The sequence below is a fragment of the Oryctolagus cuniculus genome, chromosome 17 (assembly GCF_051225735.1).
Source record: "Oryctolagus cuniculus isolate XC-2025 breed Fujian yellow rabbit chromosome 17, ASM5122573v1, whole genome shotgun sequence".
Lineage (NCBI taxonomy): Eukaryota > Metazoa > Chordata > Mammalia > Lagomorpha > Leporidae > Oryctolagus > Oryctolagus cuniculus.
In genome coordinates this window covers 60,268,416-60,285,798 of record NC_142883.1, presented here as the reverse complement: position 1 = coordinate 60,285,798, position 17,383 = coordinate 60,268,416, and the positions used below count along the sequence as shown (strand labels likewise).

Sequence of the window (17,383 nt, the reverse complement as noted above, 5' to 3'; positions counted from 1 at the left end):
ATAAATAAATCTTAAAGAGAAAATATATATTATGAAAAAACTGTGCATCAATTTCAAAATGTTTACACCAGAATAAGCTTTTTAATTCAATTTTCCCTAACGTTTAACTTTTTTTCTTATACATTTATTTATTTTAAAGCTTTATTTATTTATTTGAAAGGCAGAGTTACAGAGAGGCAGAGAAGAGAGAGGTCTTCCATCCGCTGGTTCACTCCCCAAATGGCTGCAATGGCTGGAGCTGCACCAATCCAAAGCCAGGGGCCAGGAGCTTCTTCCAGGTCTCCCACGAAAGTGCAGGAGCCCAAGGACTTGGTCCATCTTCTACTGCTTTCCCAGGCCATACCAGAGAGCTGGATCAGAAGTGGAGCAGCTGGGACTGGAACCAGCGCCCATATGGGGTGCCGGCACTGCAGGTGGCAGCTTTACTCACTACGCCACAGTGCCAGTCCCTTTCCATTTATTTAGTTTGAAAGAGCAGTAGAGAGAGGGAGAGGCCAAGACAGAGATCTTTGATCTGTTGTTTCACTCCCCAAATGGCCACAACATCCAGGGTTGATGCAGGTGGAAACCAGAAGCCAGGAACTCCGTCTTGGTCTCCCACATTTACAGCAGGGGCCCAGTACATCAGTCATCTTGTGCTGCCTTCCTAGGCACATACCAGGGAGCTGGAGCAGAAGCTGAGCAGTCAGGGCTTGAACCAGCACTCTGATATGGGATGCTGGTGTCACAAGTGGTACCTTAGTTGGCTGCACCATGCTGGTCCCTTTGCTAACTTTTTGAAGTCATTTTGTACATAGGTATTCAGACCAAGTGTTTCCTTCCATATAAATTGAGCTTCAAAATCTTAAAGGCCAATGATGATTTTTTAATTATTTGCACCAGGCTCTGAGTTCTCATGGGCTCAGGGGGTACCCTGAACAGAATCATTTTAATGAGTCAGTGGCTGAGACTAATACTAAGATTCCTGTGTGTATAGCTTAATAGTGCTATTATCAATCTTCTTTCACGTAGCTTGCAGCAGTATTATTCATATTTAAGCCCTGATGAAGATAAAAATGTGTTCTCTCTAAGTTAAGGATTTTCAAGATTTTCTCCAGTAACAATATTCACAGTTTATAGTTACTTATTGCAAGAAATTATTCTGTTTTTCTTTGAATCTTGAAACACTGGCTTCCCTCTGAAGAGACTGTGTCAACCTTCTACCGAAAACAAAGTGGTATCTTGGAGAAAGAATTGCTTTGGAGGCAACAGGCCTGGATTAAATTCCATCTCCCTACTTTTAATCTGTGTGACCTTGGGCAAGATAGCTTAATCTCTCTACACCTCAGCCCCTGATTTGCAAGAGGAGAAAAAGAACAACTGTTAGGTCAGATAGTATCTGATCCAGCTGGATGTCAAAACGGGGAAAGTGTATCACATGGTATCACATGTACATGACTCAAAGGTTGCTTAACTTAGGAGCTCATTGATAGCACCGAGGAACCAAGCTCTTTCTAGCCCTCCGATCAACTGGGTGGTACGAGCGTGCTGGCTTGGCTCTCTGGCTAGCTTCTCTCACCATCATAAGATCACAGCTTTAGTTCTGATGATTTCAAGCAGATGGGACAGAGTCGAATGGTAAAAGAAAGCTTCTATTATGTTTCTTTAAGAATAAGAGAACTTGGAGCTGGCACTGTGGCATAGCAGGTTAATCCTCTGCCTGCAGTGCCGGCATCCCATACAGGCGCCGGTTCAAGTCCTGGCTGCTCCACTTCCAATCCAGCTCTCTGCTATGGCCTGGGATAGCAGTAGAAGATGGCCCAAGTCCTTGAGCCCCTGCACCTGCATGAAAGGCCTGGAAGAAGCTCCTGGCTTCAGATTGGTGCAGCTCCAGCCATCATGGCCAGTTGGGGAGTGAACCAGCAAATGGAAGATACCTCTCTCTCTCTCTCTGCCTATGCCTCTCTCTGTGTAACTTTGACTTTCAAATAAATAAATAAATCTTAATTAAAAAAAAAAGAATAAGAGAACTTTCCCCAACTGTCCCACCAGCACACCTCCCCTTGTGTGTTGTTGGCTAGAGCTGAGTCGTTTAGCATCCCTAACCTGGCCACCAGCAAAGGAAATGGAATCCCTGTGATTGGCTCTGACTGTAATCAAGATTCACTCTTGAGCTAAGATTAGGGTAACCTTCCCATAAGGGTCAGATCCCTGGATTTCTTTAGCATGGATGAAGCAGGAAATGGCCAGTAGGTAATCCACAGAGAGGGTTGTACCTGTTTCACGGTGTTACTTTAAACTCAAGGTTATTATTTAGATCATGCTTTTTTAAATTAATATATTTATTTACTTCTTTATTTTATTTGGGAAGAAGGGAGGGAGGGAGGGAGGGAGGGAGGAAGAGAGAGAGAGAGAGAGAGAGAGAGAGAGAAAGAAACATATCGGCAGAGAGATCTTCCATCTGTTCTCTCCCCAAATGCCCACAACAGCCATGGTAGGGCCAGGCCAAATTCAAGAGCTGAGAATACTGTCTGGGTCTCCCATATGGATGGCAGGGACCCAAGTACTTGGGCCATCACCTGCTGCCTCCTAGGGTGTGTATTAACTGGAAACTGGAATCACAAGTGGAGCCTCAGGACTCTAACTCTGATAGAGGATGTGGGTGTGCCAAGTGGTGTCTTCACTGCTGAGCCAAACACCCACCTGGCTCATGATTTTTTTTTTTTTTTAAGAAGTCTTCCATCCACTGGTTTACTCCCCAGATGACCACAATAGCTGGAGCTGTGCTGATCTGAAGCCAGGGGCCAGGAGCTTCTTCTGGGTCTCCCATGTGGGTACAGGGGCCCAAGGACTTGGGCCTTCTACTGCTTTCCCAGGCCATAGCAGAGAGCTGGTTCGGAAGAGGAGGAGCCGGGACTCGAACTGGCATTCATATGGGATGCTGGCACTGCAGCCACTGCTTTACCCACTAAGCCACAGTGCCAGCCCTGGTTCATGAATTTTTAAAAATCATGACACAGGGGCCAGCATTGTGGCACAGAGAGTTAAGCCACAGCCTGCAATGCCAGCATCCTATATGCGCTCAAGTCCCAGCTGCCCCAATTCTGATCCAGCTCCCTGCTAATGGCCTGGGAAAGCAGTGGAAGATGGTCCAAATGCTTGAGCCCCTGCACCCACGTGGGAGAACCTGAAGAAGGTCCTGTCTCTTGGCTTTGGACTGGCTCAGCTCTGCCGTTGCAGCCATTGGGAGTGAATCAGTGGATGGAAGATGTCTCTGTCTCTGTCTCTCTCTCTCTCTCTAACTCTGCCTTTCAAATAAATAAATAAATAAATAAATAAATCTTTTTAAAAAATTACACTGAAAAGAGCCAGTCACAAAAAAAAAAAAGAAAAGAAAAAGGTTAAAATCTGACACAAGGGGTTGTCTCCACATAATAAGAAAATACTGTTAACTTTTTCAGTTGGGATAACAGAATTGTGTTTTCTATCTTAACTACTAACTAAACACAGGCCTCAATATCTTAATAATTGTATATTAATATATATATGTCCAAATTTATTTCTGAGTATACTAATTTGGGCTATGTAATGTAAATTTTTAAAAACAAAAAAATTTCATTATGCATGCCTGAATATAAGGAAATCTTTATACTCAATGAAGATTCCTAAAAAACCATTTTAGGGGGCTGACACTGTGGCTTATCAGGTTAAGCCACCACCTGCCCAAGTGCTTGGGCTCCTGCATCCGTGTGGGAGACCCAGAAGAAGCTCCTGGCTCCTGGCTCCTGGCTTCAGATCAGCTCAGTTCAGCTCCCAATATTGCAGCCGTTTGGGGAGTGAACCAGCGGATGAAAGACCTTTCTCTTTGTCTCTCCCTTTCTTTGTCTGTAATTCTACCTGTTAACTAAATAAAAATATTAAAAAAATTTTTTTGCCTTTAGTAAACATTAAGAATATGGCCTAGCAGGTTAAGCCACCACCTGCAATGCTGGCATTCCATATGGGCCCCCCTTAGAGCCCCAGCTGCTCCACTTCTGATCCAGTATCCCTGCTGAAGCACCTGGGAAAGCAGTAAAAGATGGCCCAAGTCCTTGGGCCCTTATACCCACGTGAGAGACTCAGATGAAGCTCCTGGCTTCAACCTGGCTGTTATGTCCATTTGGGGAGTAAGCCAGTGGATGGAAGATGCCAGCTGCTCCACTTCTGATCCAGTATCCCTGCTGAAGATTTCTGTCTCTCTCTCTCTGTCTGTAACTCTTTGTAACTTTCAAATAAATAAAATAAATCTTTTTTTTTTTAAAATAACAAAACATAAGCATTCTTTGATTCCAGTGGAAATTCTTGAAAAAGATTTATTCATTCATTAATTCATTTTAAAGGCAGAGAGAGAGAGAGAGAGAGAGAGGTCTTCCATCTACTGGTTCATCCCCGAATGCCCACAACAGCCAAGTCTGGGCTAGACAGAAACCAGGAATTCCATCTGGGTCCCCCACGTGGGTGGCAGGGGCCCAAGTACTTGGGCCATCTTCTGTTGCCTCCCAGGTGCATTAGCAGGGAGCTGCATCAGAAGCAGAGTAGCCAGGACTTGAGCTGGCATTCCAATATGGGATATTGGCACCCCAGTGGTGGTTTAACCCCAGGTGTCATAATGCCAGCCCCTCTGCTAGAAATTTTATCCTATTCGTGTAATATTTACAGTTAATCTCCACTTGCCCAGTATGTGTGACTGCTACAACCTGAACTGGTCACTTTACTGCCTTTTAAGGCTATTTAAGACTTCTTTATACTTAAAATTGTGAGTTCATACCCCCAAGAGTAATGACTATGATGGGTATGTTCAAATTTCTCTACCTCCTTCTAAAATGGTATTGTCAGGTAATCTATAACATTCCAAACTATCATTGATCAAGTTATTTCAAGATGTGTCTTGCTCAGACATTATTTAACATTGATTGGATCCTGGTGGCATTTTTTAAGGTGTATAAAACATATTTTAGAGACAGAGAAATTTAAATATGGAGTATATACTATAGGATATTTTGAAAAATATGACTTTTTTAAGGTATAGTAAGGTATTGTGGGAGAGTGGCTTAGGAGATTATGCTGAGAGTGTTTGGGGGTGAAGGGTTATGATGTGCGCAACGTACTTTCAAATGATTTAATGAAAAGAAAAAGGGAGTGAAGATAAAAAGCAAATCTGGTAAAATGATTATAACTGGGAAATAGTAGGTGATAAGTAAGAGGGTACCTCAAAGATTTATTTATTTATTTATTTGAAAGGCAGAGTTATAAAGAGACAGAGAGGGAAAGAGAGATCTTCCATCTGCTGATTCGCTCCCCAAATGGCTACAACAGCCAGGGCTGAGCCAAGCCAAAGCCATGAGCCAAGAGCTTCTTCCAGGTCTCCCACGTGGGTGCTGCGGCCCAAGCACTTAGACCATCTTCCACTGCTTTCCCAAGTGCAATAGCAGGGAGCTGGATAGGAAGTAGAGCAGCCAGGACTCTAACTGGTGCCCATATGGGATGCTTATGTTGCAGGCAGTAGCTTAACCCACTATGCACAGTATCGGCCTCAAGATGCTACTTCAAAAAGTTCATGGAAGGGTGTGTGTTGTGGTGAAGCACTTTAATCCAGTGCTTAGGATGCTGGCATCCCAAACTGGAGTGCCCATTCCAGTCCCAGCTACTCTACTTCCTATCCAGCTTTCTGCTAATGCACTCTGGGAGGCAGCAGATGATGGCTCAAGGGCTTGTTCCCTGCCACCCATGTGGGAGACCTGGATGGAGTTCTTAGCTCCTGACTTCAGTCTGACCCAGCCCTGGCTCTTGCAGAAATCTGGAAAGTGAACCAGCAGATGGAAGATCTCTGTCTCTCTTTCTTTCTCTGTTTTTCAAATAGATGAAAATAAAAAAGTGAAATGTTAAAAAAAAAAAACACATTAAAAAAAGCTAATGGAAAATGTGTATTATGAAAAAACTATGCATTGGCTTCAAAAATTTTTTTGCACCAAAATTAGCTTTCAATTCCATTTCCCACTGTTTGAAGCAGTTTTGTATATGGTAGTGTTCACTTACAGTTCTTGCCATGCTTCTCTATGAATTTGAAAATGTCCAAAAATAAGGATTTTCCTTGTCAGTATTATAAAATATTTCATCTATGCTTAGAAATTCTAGGAAATTTATTTTCATAGTTTATAATTAAGTTTGTATTGAACTATAATTTATTTTGTCATAAAGAGTGAGATAGGAATTTCTTCACTTGAAATGTCATTTGATATTAAATTATTTCAAATTTATTTTTTGAGAATTTCTATTTTGTTGTAACTATACTTTTTAATATTTTATGACATTTTTAATTCTAATAATGTAGATGTCTCCTTTTTTTTTTTTTTGAAAAACTTATTTATATATTTTGAAGGCAGAGTTACAGAGAGAAAGGAAGGGACAGAGAACTCTTCCATTCACTGGTTTACTCCCTAAATGGCCACAATGGTCAGGGTTGGGCCAGGCTGAAGCCAGGAGCCAGGAGTTTCTTCTTAATCTCCCACATGGGTACAGGGGCCCAAGCACTTGGGCTATCCTCTGCTGCTTTCCCAGGTGCATTGACAGGGAGCTGGAAGGGAAGTAGAATAGCCAGGACTCGAACCAGCGCCCCTATGGGATGCCAGCCTCACAAGTGGTGGTTTAACCTGCTGTGCCACAACACCGGCCCCAGATCTCTCTTTTTATTTCAAATTGTTTTGGAATTTCCAGTGCCTTTATTCTTCTCAAGTAAATTCTGAAATAGACTCATAAAGTTCAAGATGGATTTGAATTTTATGGGTTGAGGGGCTGGTGTTGCAGCACAGTGGGTTAAACTGCCACTTGTGACTCCAGCATCCCACATGGGATTGCCAGTGGCTGCTCCATTTCCCATCCAGCTCCCTGCCAATGTGCCTGAGAAAGCAGCAGAGGGTGGCTCAAGTGCTTGGGCCCCTACACCCATGTGTGAGACCCGGAAGAAGCTCCTGGCTCCAGGCTTTGGCCTGGCCCAACCCTGGCTGTTGCAGTCATCTGAGTACTGAACCAGTGGATGGAACATCTCTCTCTGTCTCTGTCTCTCCTTCTGTCACTTTGCCTTTCAAATAAAATATATAAATAAAATTAAAATTAATTTGGGGGCCGGTGCCACGGCTCAATAGGCTAATCCTCTGCCTAGCGGCGCCGGCACACCGGGTTCTAGTCCCGGTTGCCCCTCTTCCAGGCCAGCTCTCTGCTGTGGCCCGGGAGTGCAGTGGAGGATGGCCCAAGTCCTTGGGCCCTGCACCCCATGGGAGACCAGGATGAGTACCTGGCTCCTGCCATCGGATCAGCGTGGTGCGCTGGCCACAGCGTGCCAGCTGCGGCGGCCATTGGAGGGTGAACCAACGGCAAAGGAAGACCTTTCTCTCTGTCTCTCTCTCTCACTGTCCACTCTGCCTGTGGGAAAAAAAATTAATTTGGGAACAGGCTTGACATTTTAATAATAATCTCACAGTAATAACAGAATTTCTGTGGATAGCAAAGAATCAGAGTGTCAAATAATCACTACAGAATTTTCGTGTTTATTTGAGTAGTGTTTTTGTTGTAAACAAATACTAAATTACTATATACTGGATATTACGGATGCAAAGATAAATGGAACAGCACCACCGCTACTCAAAAACAGCATCATTGCCACTGCTTCATGAAAAAGAATAGTTAAAATAGTGTATACGGGTGGGAAATTTATAAGCACTAAGAGTACAGAAGGTACTGTGAGGGAGAGTATTTATTTAATTCTCTCTGCAATGCTCAGGCTCCCCAGAGGAGATGATGCCTGACCAAGGATTTGGGGCTGCCATAGCCAAATACTACAGAATTGGTAGCTTGCACAACAGACTGTAATTTCTCACATTTCTGGAAGTCTGAGAGCAGGGTACCAGCATGTTCAGGTTCTGGTGAGGGCACTCTCTTTGGCTTGCAGACAGCTGCCTTCTGGCTGTGTCGGGCTGGGGTGTGGGCATATCTTCCTCTTCTTAAAAGGCTAGCAGTTCCATAGATTTGGGTCCCACTGGGGCTAGCATTTGACACGGTGGTTCAATTGTCATTTGGGATACCTGCATCCCATACAGGAGTGTCTGGATTAGAATCCTGGCTGTCCTCTGGATTCCAGCTTCCTGCTAATGTACCCCTGGGAGGCAGCAGGTGATAGCTCAAGTAGTTGACTCTTTTCCATCCACGTGGGCTCCTGCCTTTGGCCTGGCCTGGCCTCTGCTTTTGTGGGCAAATGGAGAATGAACCAGTGCTTGTGAGATTTCTGTGTGTGTGTTTATGTGTTTGTCTATTTCTGCCTCTCAAATAAACAAAATACATTTTTAAAACCACAACTACTATCTTTTGAGGGGCTAGGGCTTCAACATATGAATGATGGGCAGGGACACATCCAATTCATAGCAGATAAATGGGCATTTGCTAGGCAGCCAAGTTACAGAAAAGTAGTTGAAACAGGGGGAATGTAGCAGATATAGAAACACAGAGGCCCAAAACAATAGGGCGTGATCCAAGAACTACAACTGGCTTAATGTTGCTGGAATGTAAAGTGGAAGAGTACGTGGTATTTTCATAAAAATGGGGCTAGAACAGTTGGGGTGGAGCTGGGGAGGCAGATTATGAAGGACCTCTGTGGACCAAGCTTAAGAACCAAGAATTTTATCTTAAAGGTAAAGAAAGGGGAGTTGCAGGCAGCTTTTAAACAGAAGGGTGATATGGTCAGATTTCCATTTTTGGTAACCTGGGTGAAGAAGCAATTTGAGCAATAGAAAAATTGGAAGCAGCAGCTGAGTAGGGAAGCTAATGCTTCCTTGTATGAGATGAATTAAACCAGCAGCAGCAAAGACAAGAGAGACAAAAATCTGAAAAATGTCTAGGAGATGACACACTTTGACTAGATATTTTGGGTGTGGGAATTGAGAGAACCACAGGAGGCCAGTTAGGTTGATGTCTTCCTTGTCCAGTTTTCACAGAGACGTGTCACTGGGTCTGCATTTTACAGAATAAAAAGGATGACTCATCAGTTTCTGTATGGATGAGTCTGCAAACTGTCCTGAAGTTATGTCACTCTTAACTGGGTTCATAGCTCAGGCTTCACCCCTTGTTTCAGAGACACCTGGGGAAGTCAGCCATCTTTTTCTGGGTTCATTTTTCACCTTTAAAAAAAGGGAGGGGAGAGGATTTGACCTTGATCTCCTATGAATCTCTGCTCTAACACTGTTCCCACACAATTGAATTCCTTTTAGTCCATTTGCTTCTGTACACTCAAGTGTTGTGCTGGGTTTTGTAGGTTATAGAAATAAACCAGTGATTCCTGTCTTTGACAAACTGGTTTTGTCAGAGAAAACTAACCCATGGTACTACCACTAGAAGTAACGTGTAATTAAGTGTTGATTTATATATGGTGCAGCCTATAAATGTGTTCATTGATTCATTAATTGAAAGTCTTTACTCTCATGAAAATGATTCTCTAATGGAGGACAAAAGGTCATCAACATAGAATAAACTAAATGGTGATGAGTGACACAGAGGTCAACCAATAAGGAGAGTGTGTGAGTTGAGAGTCTGGCTTACTAGTTTATATGGAGCAATGAGAGAAGCCCCTGTAATAGAGTGATGTTTGAACAGAGACCTAGGAAGCAGAGTCAGCCATATTTTATAGCCATATCTATCTATCTATCTATCTATCTATCTATCTATCTATCTATCTATCTTCTTTCCATCTATCTAGCTGATAGTGTAGGTAGTTTGGAGAGCAGTGTTTCAGAGAGAGGGAACACCAAGTACAGTGGCCCTTAGAAGAGACCAGGCTGTGCTTTGCTCATTGGAGGACTAGGAAGGAAGCTGGTGTAGCAGAAGGAACGTGAGGCAGAAGGGTGAGTCCACCAAGGGGGCAGGGAGAGGATTATTCAGGGACTCAGAGGCTGTTATAAGGGTTTTGACTTCTTCCAAGTGACAAAGACATTAGAGCCTTGTAAGTGGAGTCATGCCATGATTCGAGCTAGGTTTTTGAAGCATCACCCGTGCTGTTCTGTGGAGAAGAGACTAGAAGGCAGAGGCAGAAGAAAGACTTCTTAGGAGGCAGTTGCAGTAATTCTGGTGGAAGATAGGAATGGCTTGGACCTGGTGGCAGCAGTGAAAGAGGTGAGAAGTACTGAGATGTGGTGGTATTTACAACACATGAGTGTAATCATGTGTTGTGTAATGGCATTTCAGGCCTCAATGAACCTCATATACAACGGTGGTACCGCCCATAAGATTATACTGCCTGGTGACGTTGAAATCATTTTACTCCGTGGAAGTACAATCTGTAACGCTCGCACAATGACAAAATCACCTAACGACACATTTCACAGGATGCATTCCTGTAGTTAAGTGATGCATGGCCATATATACTGACAGGCTGTGCTGAGGGACTCGATGGGGCATGGGAGAAGAGCAGAAGTTTTTGGCCTGAGTCACTGGAAGCATGAAGTTTCCCTTTGTGGAGTTGGAAAAGACTATAGGAGACCCAGGTCTGTGGAAGAAAATCAAGAGTTCATTTTGTTCTGGTTAAGTTGAGATGCCTATTAAGATGTCCAAGTGGAATCATCAAGAAGGCAGTTGGGCCGGCGCCGCGGCTCACTAGGCTAATCCTCCGCCTAGCGGCGCCGGCACACCAGGTTCTAGTCCCGGTCGGGGCGCTGGATTCTGTCCCGGTTGCCCCTCTTCCAGGCCAGCTCTCTGCTGGGGCCAGGGAGTGCAGTGGAGGATGGCCCAAGTGCTTGGGCCCTGCACCCCATGGGAGACCAGGAAAAGCACCTGGTTCCTGGCTCCTGCCATCGGATCAGCACGGTGCGCCGGCCGCAGCGCGCCGGCCGCGGCGGCCATTGGAGGGTGAACCAACGGCAAAGGAAGACCTTTCTCTCTGTCTCTCTCTCTCACTGTCCACTCTGCCTGTCAAAAAATTAAAAAAAAAAAAAAAAAAAAAAAAAAAAAAAAAAAAGAAGGCAGTTGGATAAATGAGTCGGGAGCTCAGAAGAAAGGACCAGCCTAGCAATATACAGATGGCACCTAGATTTAACAGCCAAAAACTGGTAGATAAGAGACCAAGATCGTAGGCAGAGAAGAGGTCAGGCAGCAATCCAGGGTCTAGAGGTCAGGCAGATGAGGAGGAATCAACAAAGGGGACTGGTGAGAGAGAGGGGGGCAGAAATCTCGGAGCCTGTAGCACGCTAGAAGCCACAGGAATACCCTGCTCTGAGGTGTTGACAGTCACCATCATCGCCAGGCTCCTAAGATGTTGGTAGGAAAGATGAGTATCAAGAATGGCCCGTCATGGTGTTCAAGTGATGGAGACACATCAGTCGTTCCACTAATGATTTTACTAGTCCTAAACATCTTCACTGCAAGCTTTAGTTGGTCCTAAGTGTTTTCCCTGTAAGATGAAGAATGTAAGTTGTTCAGGGTAATTTCCAAAAGTTAGTCATTTCTGGCAGCAGCAAAATTTCTACTCATGATTGGCAGGCATGCATTTTTATAATTAGTAATAGTCTTTCTGAGTGTTAATTTTCTTCTCCTCAAGAATTGTTTATTCTTCCATTCAGTCACTAAAAAAAGAAAATTACAAAAAAAATACTTATTGAACACCTGTCCTGTGCCAACTCCAAGTTTTTTCTGTCCCGATGGATCTCATTTCACATGCGCAGGATTTTGCTTGGCCTGTGTGGCAGTCGGCTTCAGCCTCCCCGCAGTGGGTTTTTTCCAGCCTACCTCGTCCAGCGTCCGCGGGTGCAGGGCCTGAAGTCGGTCAGCCGGTGCGTCCCTCCCACGGCTGAAGAGTGGCACTCCAGGCGCCCGAGAGCGATATGCAGATGAGGTGGGCAGGCGGAATGTAGATGAGGTGGGCGGGCCTCCCCTGGCGGGTAGCGTGGAGTCCAGGAGGGCGGGCGGCATGCAAATGAGTGGGCGGGGCACGCCCGCGCGCGAGAAGCCGCTCTGCCGGCAGCCACCGGGAACTGGAAGGCGCCCGGCCCTTTCTTTGACTGGAGCGGACCCGCCGGACGCGGCCGCCTCGCCCGCCGGAGCCGGCTGGGGCTGGGGCAGGGTGGACACTCAGTCCGAGGCCGGCCAGCCGGCCGCTGCCCGAATCGGCTGAGCATGGGCAACCACTCGGGGCGGCCCGAAGATCCCGGAGCAGGTCCGTACGGTGGGCTGGGGCGGGGGGTGGTCGCGCCGCGCCCCCTCCTCAAGAGCGCGCCCCTCCCCCACCCGCCTCGGGGCCGCCGGCGGCCGCGCTGCCCGCGGCGCCGAGTGGGGCGCGTGGGGAAGGTGAAGTTTCCCAGGATGTGATTCTCGCCTCGGGAAGGCGCGGATGGGGTTGTGAAAATTTACCTGTGCGTGTGCCGCGACCAGGAAATGCCGCTCTGTCGGAACGCGTACCTGGAAGCCGCGGCCAGAGCGTGCGGGCCCGCGCGCGGGTGGGCAGGGTGGGCGGCGCGCGCTGCGGGGTCGGGTCCGGCGGGTCCGGCGGGTCCAGCCGAGGGCCGCCGGGACGGGTTCTCCCCCCACAGCCGAGCAGGCGGCTCCCCGCAGACTTTCTGGGCGTTTGCCACGCAGAGTGTGACTTGGCAGTGGGTTGTTGTTTTGTTTTTTGGGTTCATTGTCCAGAACCATCAATGCGTCGTTGGCAGATCGCGCTCTCTCTGGATCCCGCCGAAGGTGGCGACCCGCCCATCAGCTGATTTGTGACACTTGCTGGGACCCATCTTGTCCCCGCCCCCATCCCCCCAATAATCTGTGCTTATTCTGGGGTACCAGAAACTTCTCGGGCTTGTCAGATTGCGGTTTCCTCAGAAACGGGGCGAAGCTGCGCTCTGGTGTTCACCTCCCGGCCGGTCACGGGCTCCCGCACACATGTGGGTGCCGATCCCCGCGGGGTGCGTGAGCAAACAAAACAGAACGTTTCTGTGCTGTCACGTGAGGTCATGCGATGGCGTTTAGCCTCAGAAATTGCTCCCTGACTGATTGGGAAGAGATGAGTGACCTTGCCCAGGGTCCGCGGGGTGGGGGGCTGGGAGGAGGGCGACTGGACGCCCGTGTTTCTGTGACACAGAACACGAAGGCTCTTTCAAAGGAGTGATTTTTTAAATTTTAATGTGAATGAGGAAATTGAGACTCTGAGAGGGGAAGCGACTTGTCCAAATGACTTATCCCTGGAAGTGGGAGCAGGTGCTATAATTAAAACCTTGGTCTTAGCCTCAGTCCATGGCTTTTCTTCGCCTCCCGGTCCCTGAGCTGCCTATCTTGGCCATGTCCTTGGGGCTAGGAGGTGCCTCCACAGGCACTGGACTGGTGCAACAGCCTGGAGTGAAAACTTTGATAGCCGGAGAGGTGTTCCCTTAGGAAGAATCTTAGCAGTGGGGTTACTGATTACATAGGGGTAAGCCTTAATCTGTGGGAAGATTAACTGATGTGTATGAAATAAAAAGAATATATTTGTTATAAACAGCCCTGTTGGGAAACTCTTAGGCAGAGGATACGTAGCATTTCAAAACTACCTCTCATGGATACGTGAAAAACCCCAATGTATTATTCCCTTTGTGTTACAATTACAGAAAGACTAGCACTCTTGTTGGAGCTTTTAAATACTGTTTGCTTGTGTTCCAATTTCTAAGTGACTTTACTTCTTAAAGCAGGAAGTAAAAAGGATTATGTTTATGTCCGTGACTTATTTTATTGTATTTTTTGAGTGCATGTAATTTCATACTGGGACTTCAGACTGACTTGTTGCAAGTAAATAAGATGCTTAGGAAATCTTGGTAAAGATTTTAAATGCTAGGATATTGGCTGAGTGTGTGAGTATAATTTTAACTGGTCTTCACCACTGTGATGAAATGCTGTAGAATTTGTTAGTGAGAGTTTGGAAATGAGAGTTTTGTTAGAGATGATCTGCTTTACCACAGGGGTTAGAACAGAGTGGGGTGCCTCCTGCTGGTAGCTGTGATACATTGGACAGAAATCTCAACAGGTGCTTTAGTGGGTTAGCAGCGCAAGGGGTCCAAGGATGGTAGTGGTAACCAGGAAACAGAAGGGAGGTCGGATGAGGTGAGAGTAACACTCATGTCTGGTTGATATGCAGTTCCTGTACTGTGTCACTTTTGTTCCTAGAGAGCAGACTGATAGAATTAGGGTTGCAAGAGGTTTGTTAGAGAGTGACACAGGAGAAAGAAAAAAGGGAGAGGAGGTAGAATTTGGTAGGGAAAGCCTTTAGACCACCATGCAGATGCACACCTGTGAAGAGAAGTGGGGAGGCCATAGGTTTGGACAGAGAGAGCCTCCGATCTGGTGACTGCTTGGCCAACAGATTGGATAGAACTCCACAGTAAAGGCTGCCCATTAAAGGAGTCCCACAATGGGCAGAAATGGCCCGTCATTGGCTGGAGGCTGCCTGGGGAGAATTTGCCTTCAGCTCAAAAGCCTAGGAGCTAACAGCTGGAGGCTGTCAGCTGACTGCAGTCCTTCCAGGCGAATGGCAGGTTCTTCCTCCAATACAGGTCCCAGTGGCAACCTCCTTGCTGGACAAAGAAGGCCTTGTAAAATAAAGTCCTCCTCTGGTGGGGCAGGGCAGTGCGGGGGAGGTGCTGCTGGCTTAAAAGGTCTGGGGTTATACCATCTCCTCCAGGTGGAAACTTCTCGTACCTGGTGGGATGTGACAGGGCAGGAGACTCATGCTTCTTTTCTAGCCCTGGAATTAGCCATGGGCTCCTCTTTTGTGGTGTTTGTGATTCTCTGGATTGAGTCATTGTGACTTAGCTTGGCACTGCAGGATGCATAAGAGAAATGGGTCATGTTAAAGACATGGAAGCTTGCATATATTGGGGCAGCTAGAATCAGAAGAACTTGTTGAAGAGGGCATCTTATTCCCCAGAACAAGGGTAGGAAACAGGCCTATGGGCTGTGTAAGGCCCACGAAATTGTTCGATCTGGCCCTGCCAAGGCAACCACAGGTGGGACTTGGAATTCAATAAATCTATAGCAGGCTAATTTTTAAGTTGATAATCTTGTATGGCCTGTGAATGATGTGATAAATATCCAAATGGCCCTTGGCAGAAAAAAAGGTTCTTCACTTCTGAAGGTTCCAGTTAGCAGTCCTTTGGCTTCCAAACAGATTGTCAGTGTGGGCTTTGTCAGAGAAGGCTGCGGGGCATGGTTGTGTAGTCTGTGCACTGTTGAAAGGCATCTGGGTAAAAGGGTAAGTGGTCCCAGCTGGGGCTGTATTAAAGCGTGCCATTTTGCTTTTTGTTATTCACACAAAGTGCCCAGGATGCTAAAGGATGCCAAAAAAAGTAAGCTCAGAAGGCTTTCTTAGTCCATACTAGCTGATATGGGCTTCCTATTTCTTTTTTTAAAATTACTTTAAAAGAAAGAAAGAGGGAGACAGAGATAGAGGGAGAGGAAACACCCATCTGTTAGTTTACTTCCCAAATGCCTACAACAGTTGATGCTGGACTAGGACCAGAATCGGAGGTAGGATCCCAATACAGGTCTCCCAAGTGGGAAGCTAGAACCCAATTTGAGCCATCATTGCTGTGTCCTGGGATCTGCACTGTCAGGAGTTGGGAGCTGACGTTGGAACTCAGCTCTAGGGAGGTGGGCATCTTAACTGCAGGTCTAAATGCCTACGCCTTACTGTTTATTTTAAATTTGCATATGTGTGTTTTTAAATAAAAATACACATGATATGAGTAAAAATAAATGCTTCTATTCATAGTCCACAGGTCATACTGTGTGTAAGGTACAGTCAATGCTGACTGTGGTTGCAGATGAAACTCAAGTAGTCACTTAAGACATTGAGAGTTGATTTCTCCCACATACTGCAGTCTGGAATGAGTTGGGGCCATGAGGTGAGCTACAAGTGGTTGTGAGACTCAGGCTAGTGGATGTTCAGTCCGTGACTCCCAGACTGTGGTGGATCTGCCTGTAGGCAGGAGAAGAAAGAGTGAATGGAAGATCCTGCAGGAGGTCTTAGCAACCAGGTCTTGAAGTGGTGCATGTCATTTCCATCCACGTGCCACTGGCCAGACTCAGTCACACAGCTGCATAAGGACCCTCACTCAGCCTCTGCAGAGTGGCAGACAGGGGACAACATAGACATTGGTGAACTCTTGCAGTCATATTCCAGATGTTGACCATTCTCAACTACCTTTTTTTTTTTTTTAAGATTTTTTTTTTTTAGGCTGGCGCTGCAGCTCACTAGGCTAATCCTCCACCTGCGGCGCTGGCACACTGGGTTCTAGTCCCGGTTGGGGTGCCAGATTCTGTCCCAACTGCTCCTCTTCCAGTCCAGCTCTCTGCTGTGGCCCGGGAGTGCAGTGGAGGATGGCCCAAATCCTTGGGCCCTGCACCCACATGGGAGACCAGTAGAAGCACCCGGCTCCTGGCTTCGGATCAGCACAGCACACTGGACGTAGCAGCCATTTGGGGGGTGAACCAATGGAAGGAAGACCTTTCTCTCTGTCTTTCTCTCTCACTGTCTAACTCTGCCTGTCAAAAAAAAAATTTTTTTTTTAAATACTCATCCAAAAAGCAGAGTCACAGAGAGAGGAGGAGAGACAGAGCAAGAGAGCTCTTCCATCTGTTAGTTCACTCCCCAAATGGCTGCAATAGCAAGGGCTGGACCAGGCTGAACCAGGGAGCCTGGAGCTTCTTCTGGGTCTCCCACGTGGGAGCAGGGGCCCAGTGACCAGGGTCATCCTCAGCTGCTTTCCCAGGTGCACTAGCAGGGAGCTGAATTGTAAGTGGAGTAACTGGGTCTTGAACTGGTGCCTGTATGGGACATTGGCACAGGTGGAGGCTTAACCTGCTACGCCACAATGCCAGCCCCTCTCAACTACATTTGTGTCGATATTTTATGACAAAAATTTTAATCAGGAAAGTTGAAGGACTTGTGTAATGAATGTCTGGACACATACCATCTTGATTCTATAATTAATAGAATTAATCTCTCCATGCATCCATTAGTCTATCTTATTTTTTAAAGTATTTTAAAATAATTTTTTAAAATTATCTTTATAATTCTATATAATATGCTATACATTTATCTTTCTCCTTTTCCTGGGGCAGAGAGACAGAGAGAACTCCCATTCACTGGTTCATTCCCCAAATGGCTAGGGCTGGTCTGGCTGAAACTGGGAGCCAGGAACTCAATTCAGGTCTCCCACATAGGTGGCAGGAACCTAATTACTTGAGCTATCACTTCTGCCTCCCAGGTTCTGTGCTGGCAGGAAGCTGGAGTCAGGAGCCAGAGCTGGGAATCAAACCCAGGTATTCAGATACCTAGCAGGTGCCCCAACTGCTAGGCTGAATGTCTGCT

The 17,383-nt window shown here is 46.4% G+C and overlaps 1 protein-coding gene across 8 annotated transcripts in view; it reads left to right on the top strand.

The window, feature by feature from the left end:
- Positions 1 to 17,383, top strand: part of SPECC1 (sperm antigen with calponin homology and coiled-coil domains 1) — a 337,615-nt gene that overhangs the window by 139,738 nt on the left and 180,494 nt on the right. Inside the window, exon 1 of one of the 8 annotated variants that reach the window (XM_070061466.2) lies at positions 11,969 to 12,208. The exons of 5 other annotated variants lie outside the window; for them this stretch is intronic. In XM_070061466.2, coding sequence (XP_069917567.2) covers positions 12,169 to 12,208 — 40 coding nt within the window. In that variant the 5' untranslated portion in view covers positions 11,969 to 12,168. Of the gene's footprint in view, positions 1 to 11,968; positions 12,209 to 17,383 lie in introns of those variants that run through there. 2 more of the 8 variants (XM_089318488.1, XM_008270676.5) reach the window with 2 other exon arrangements.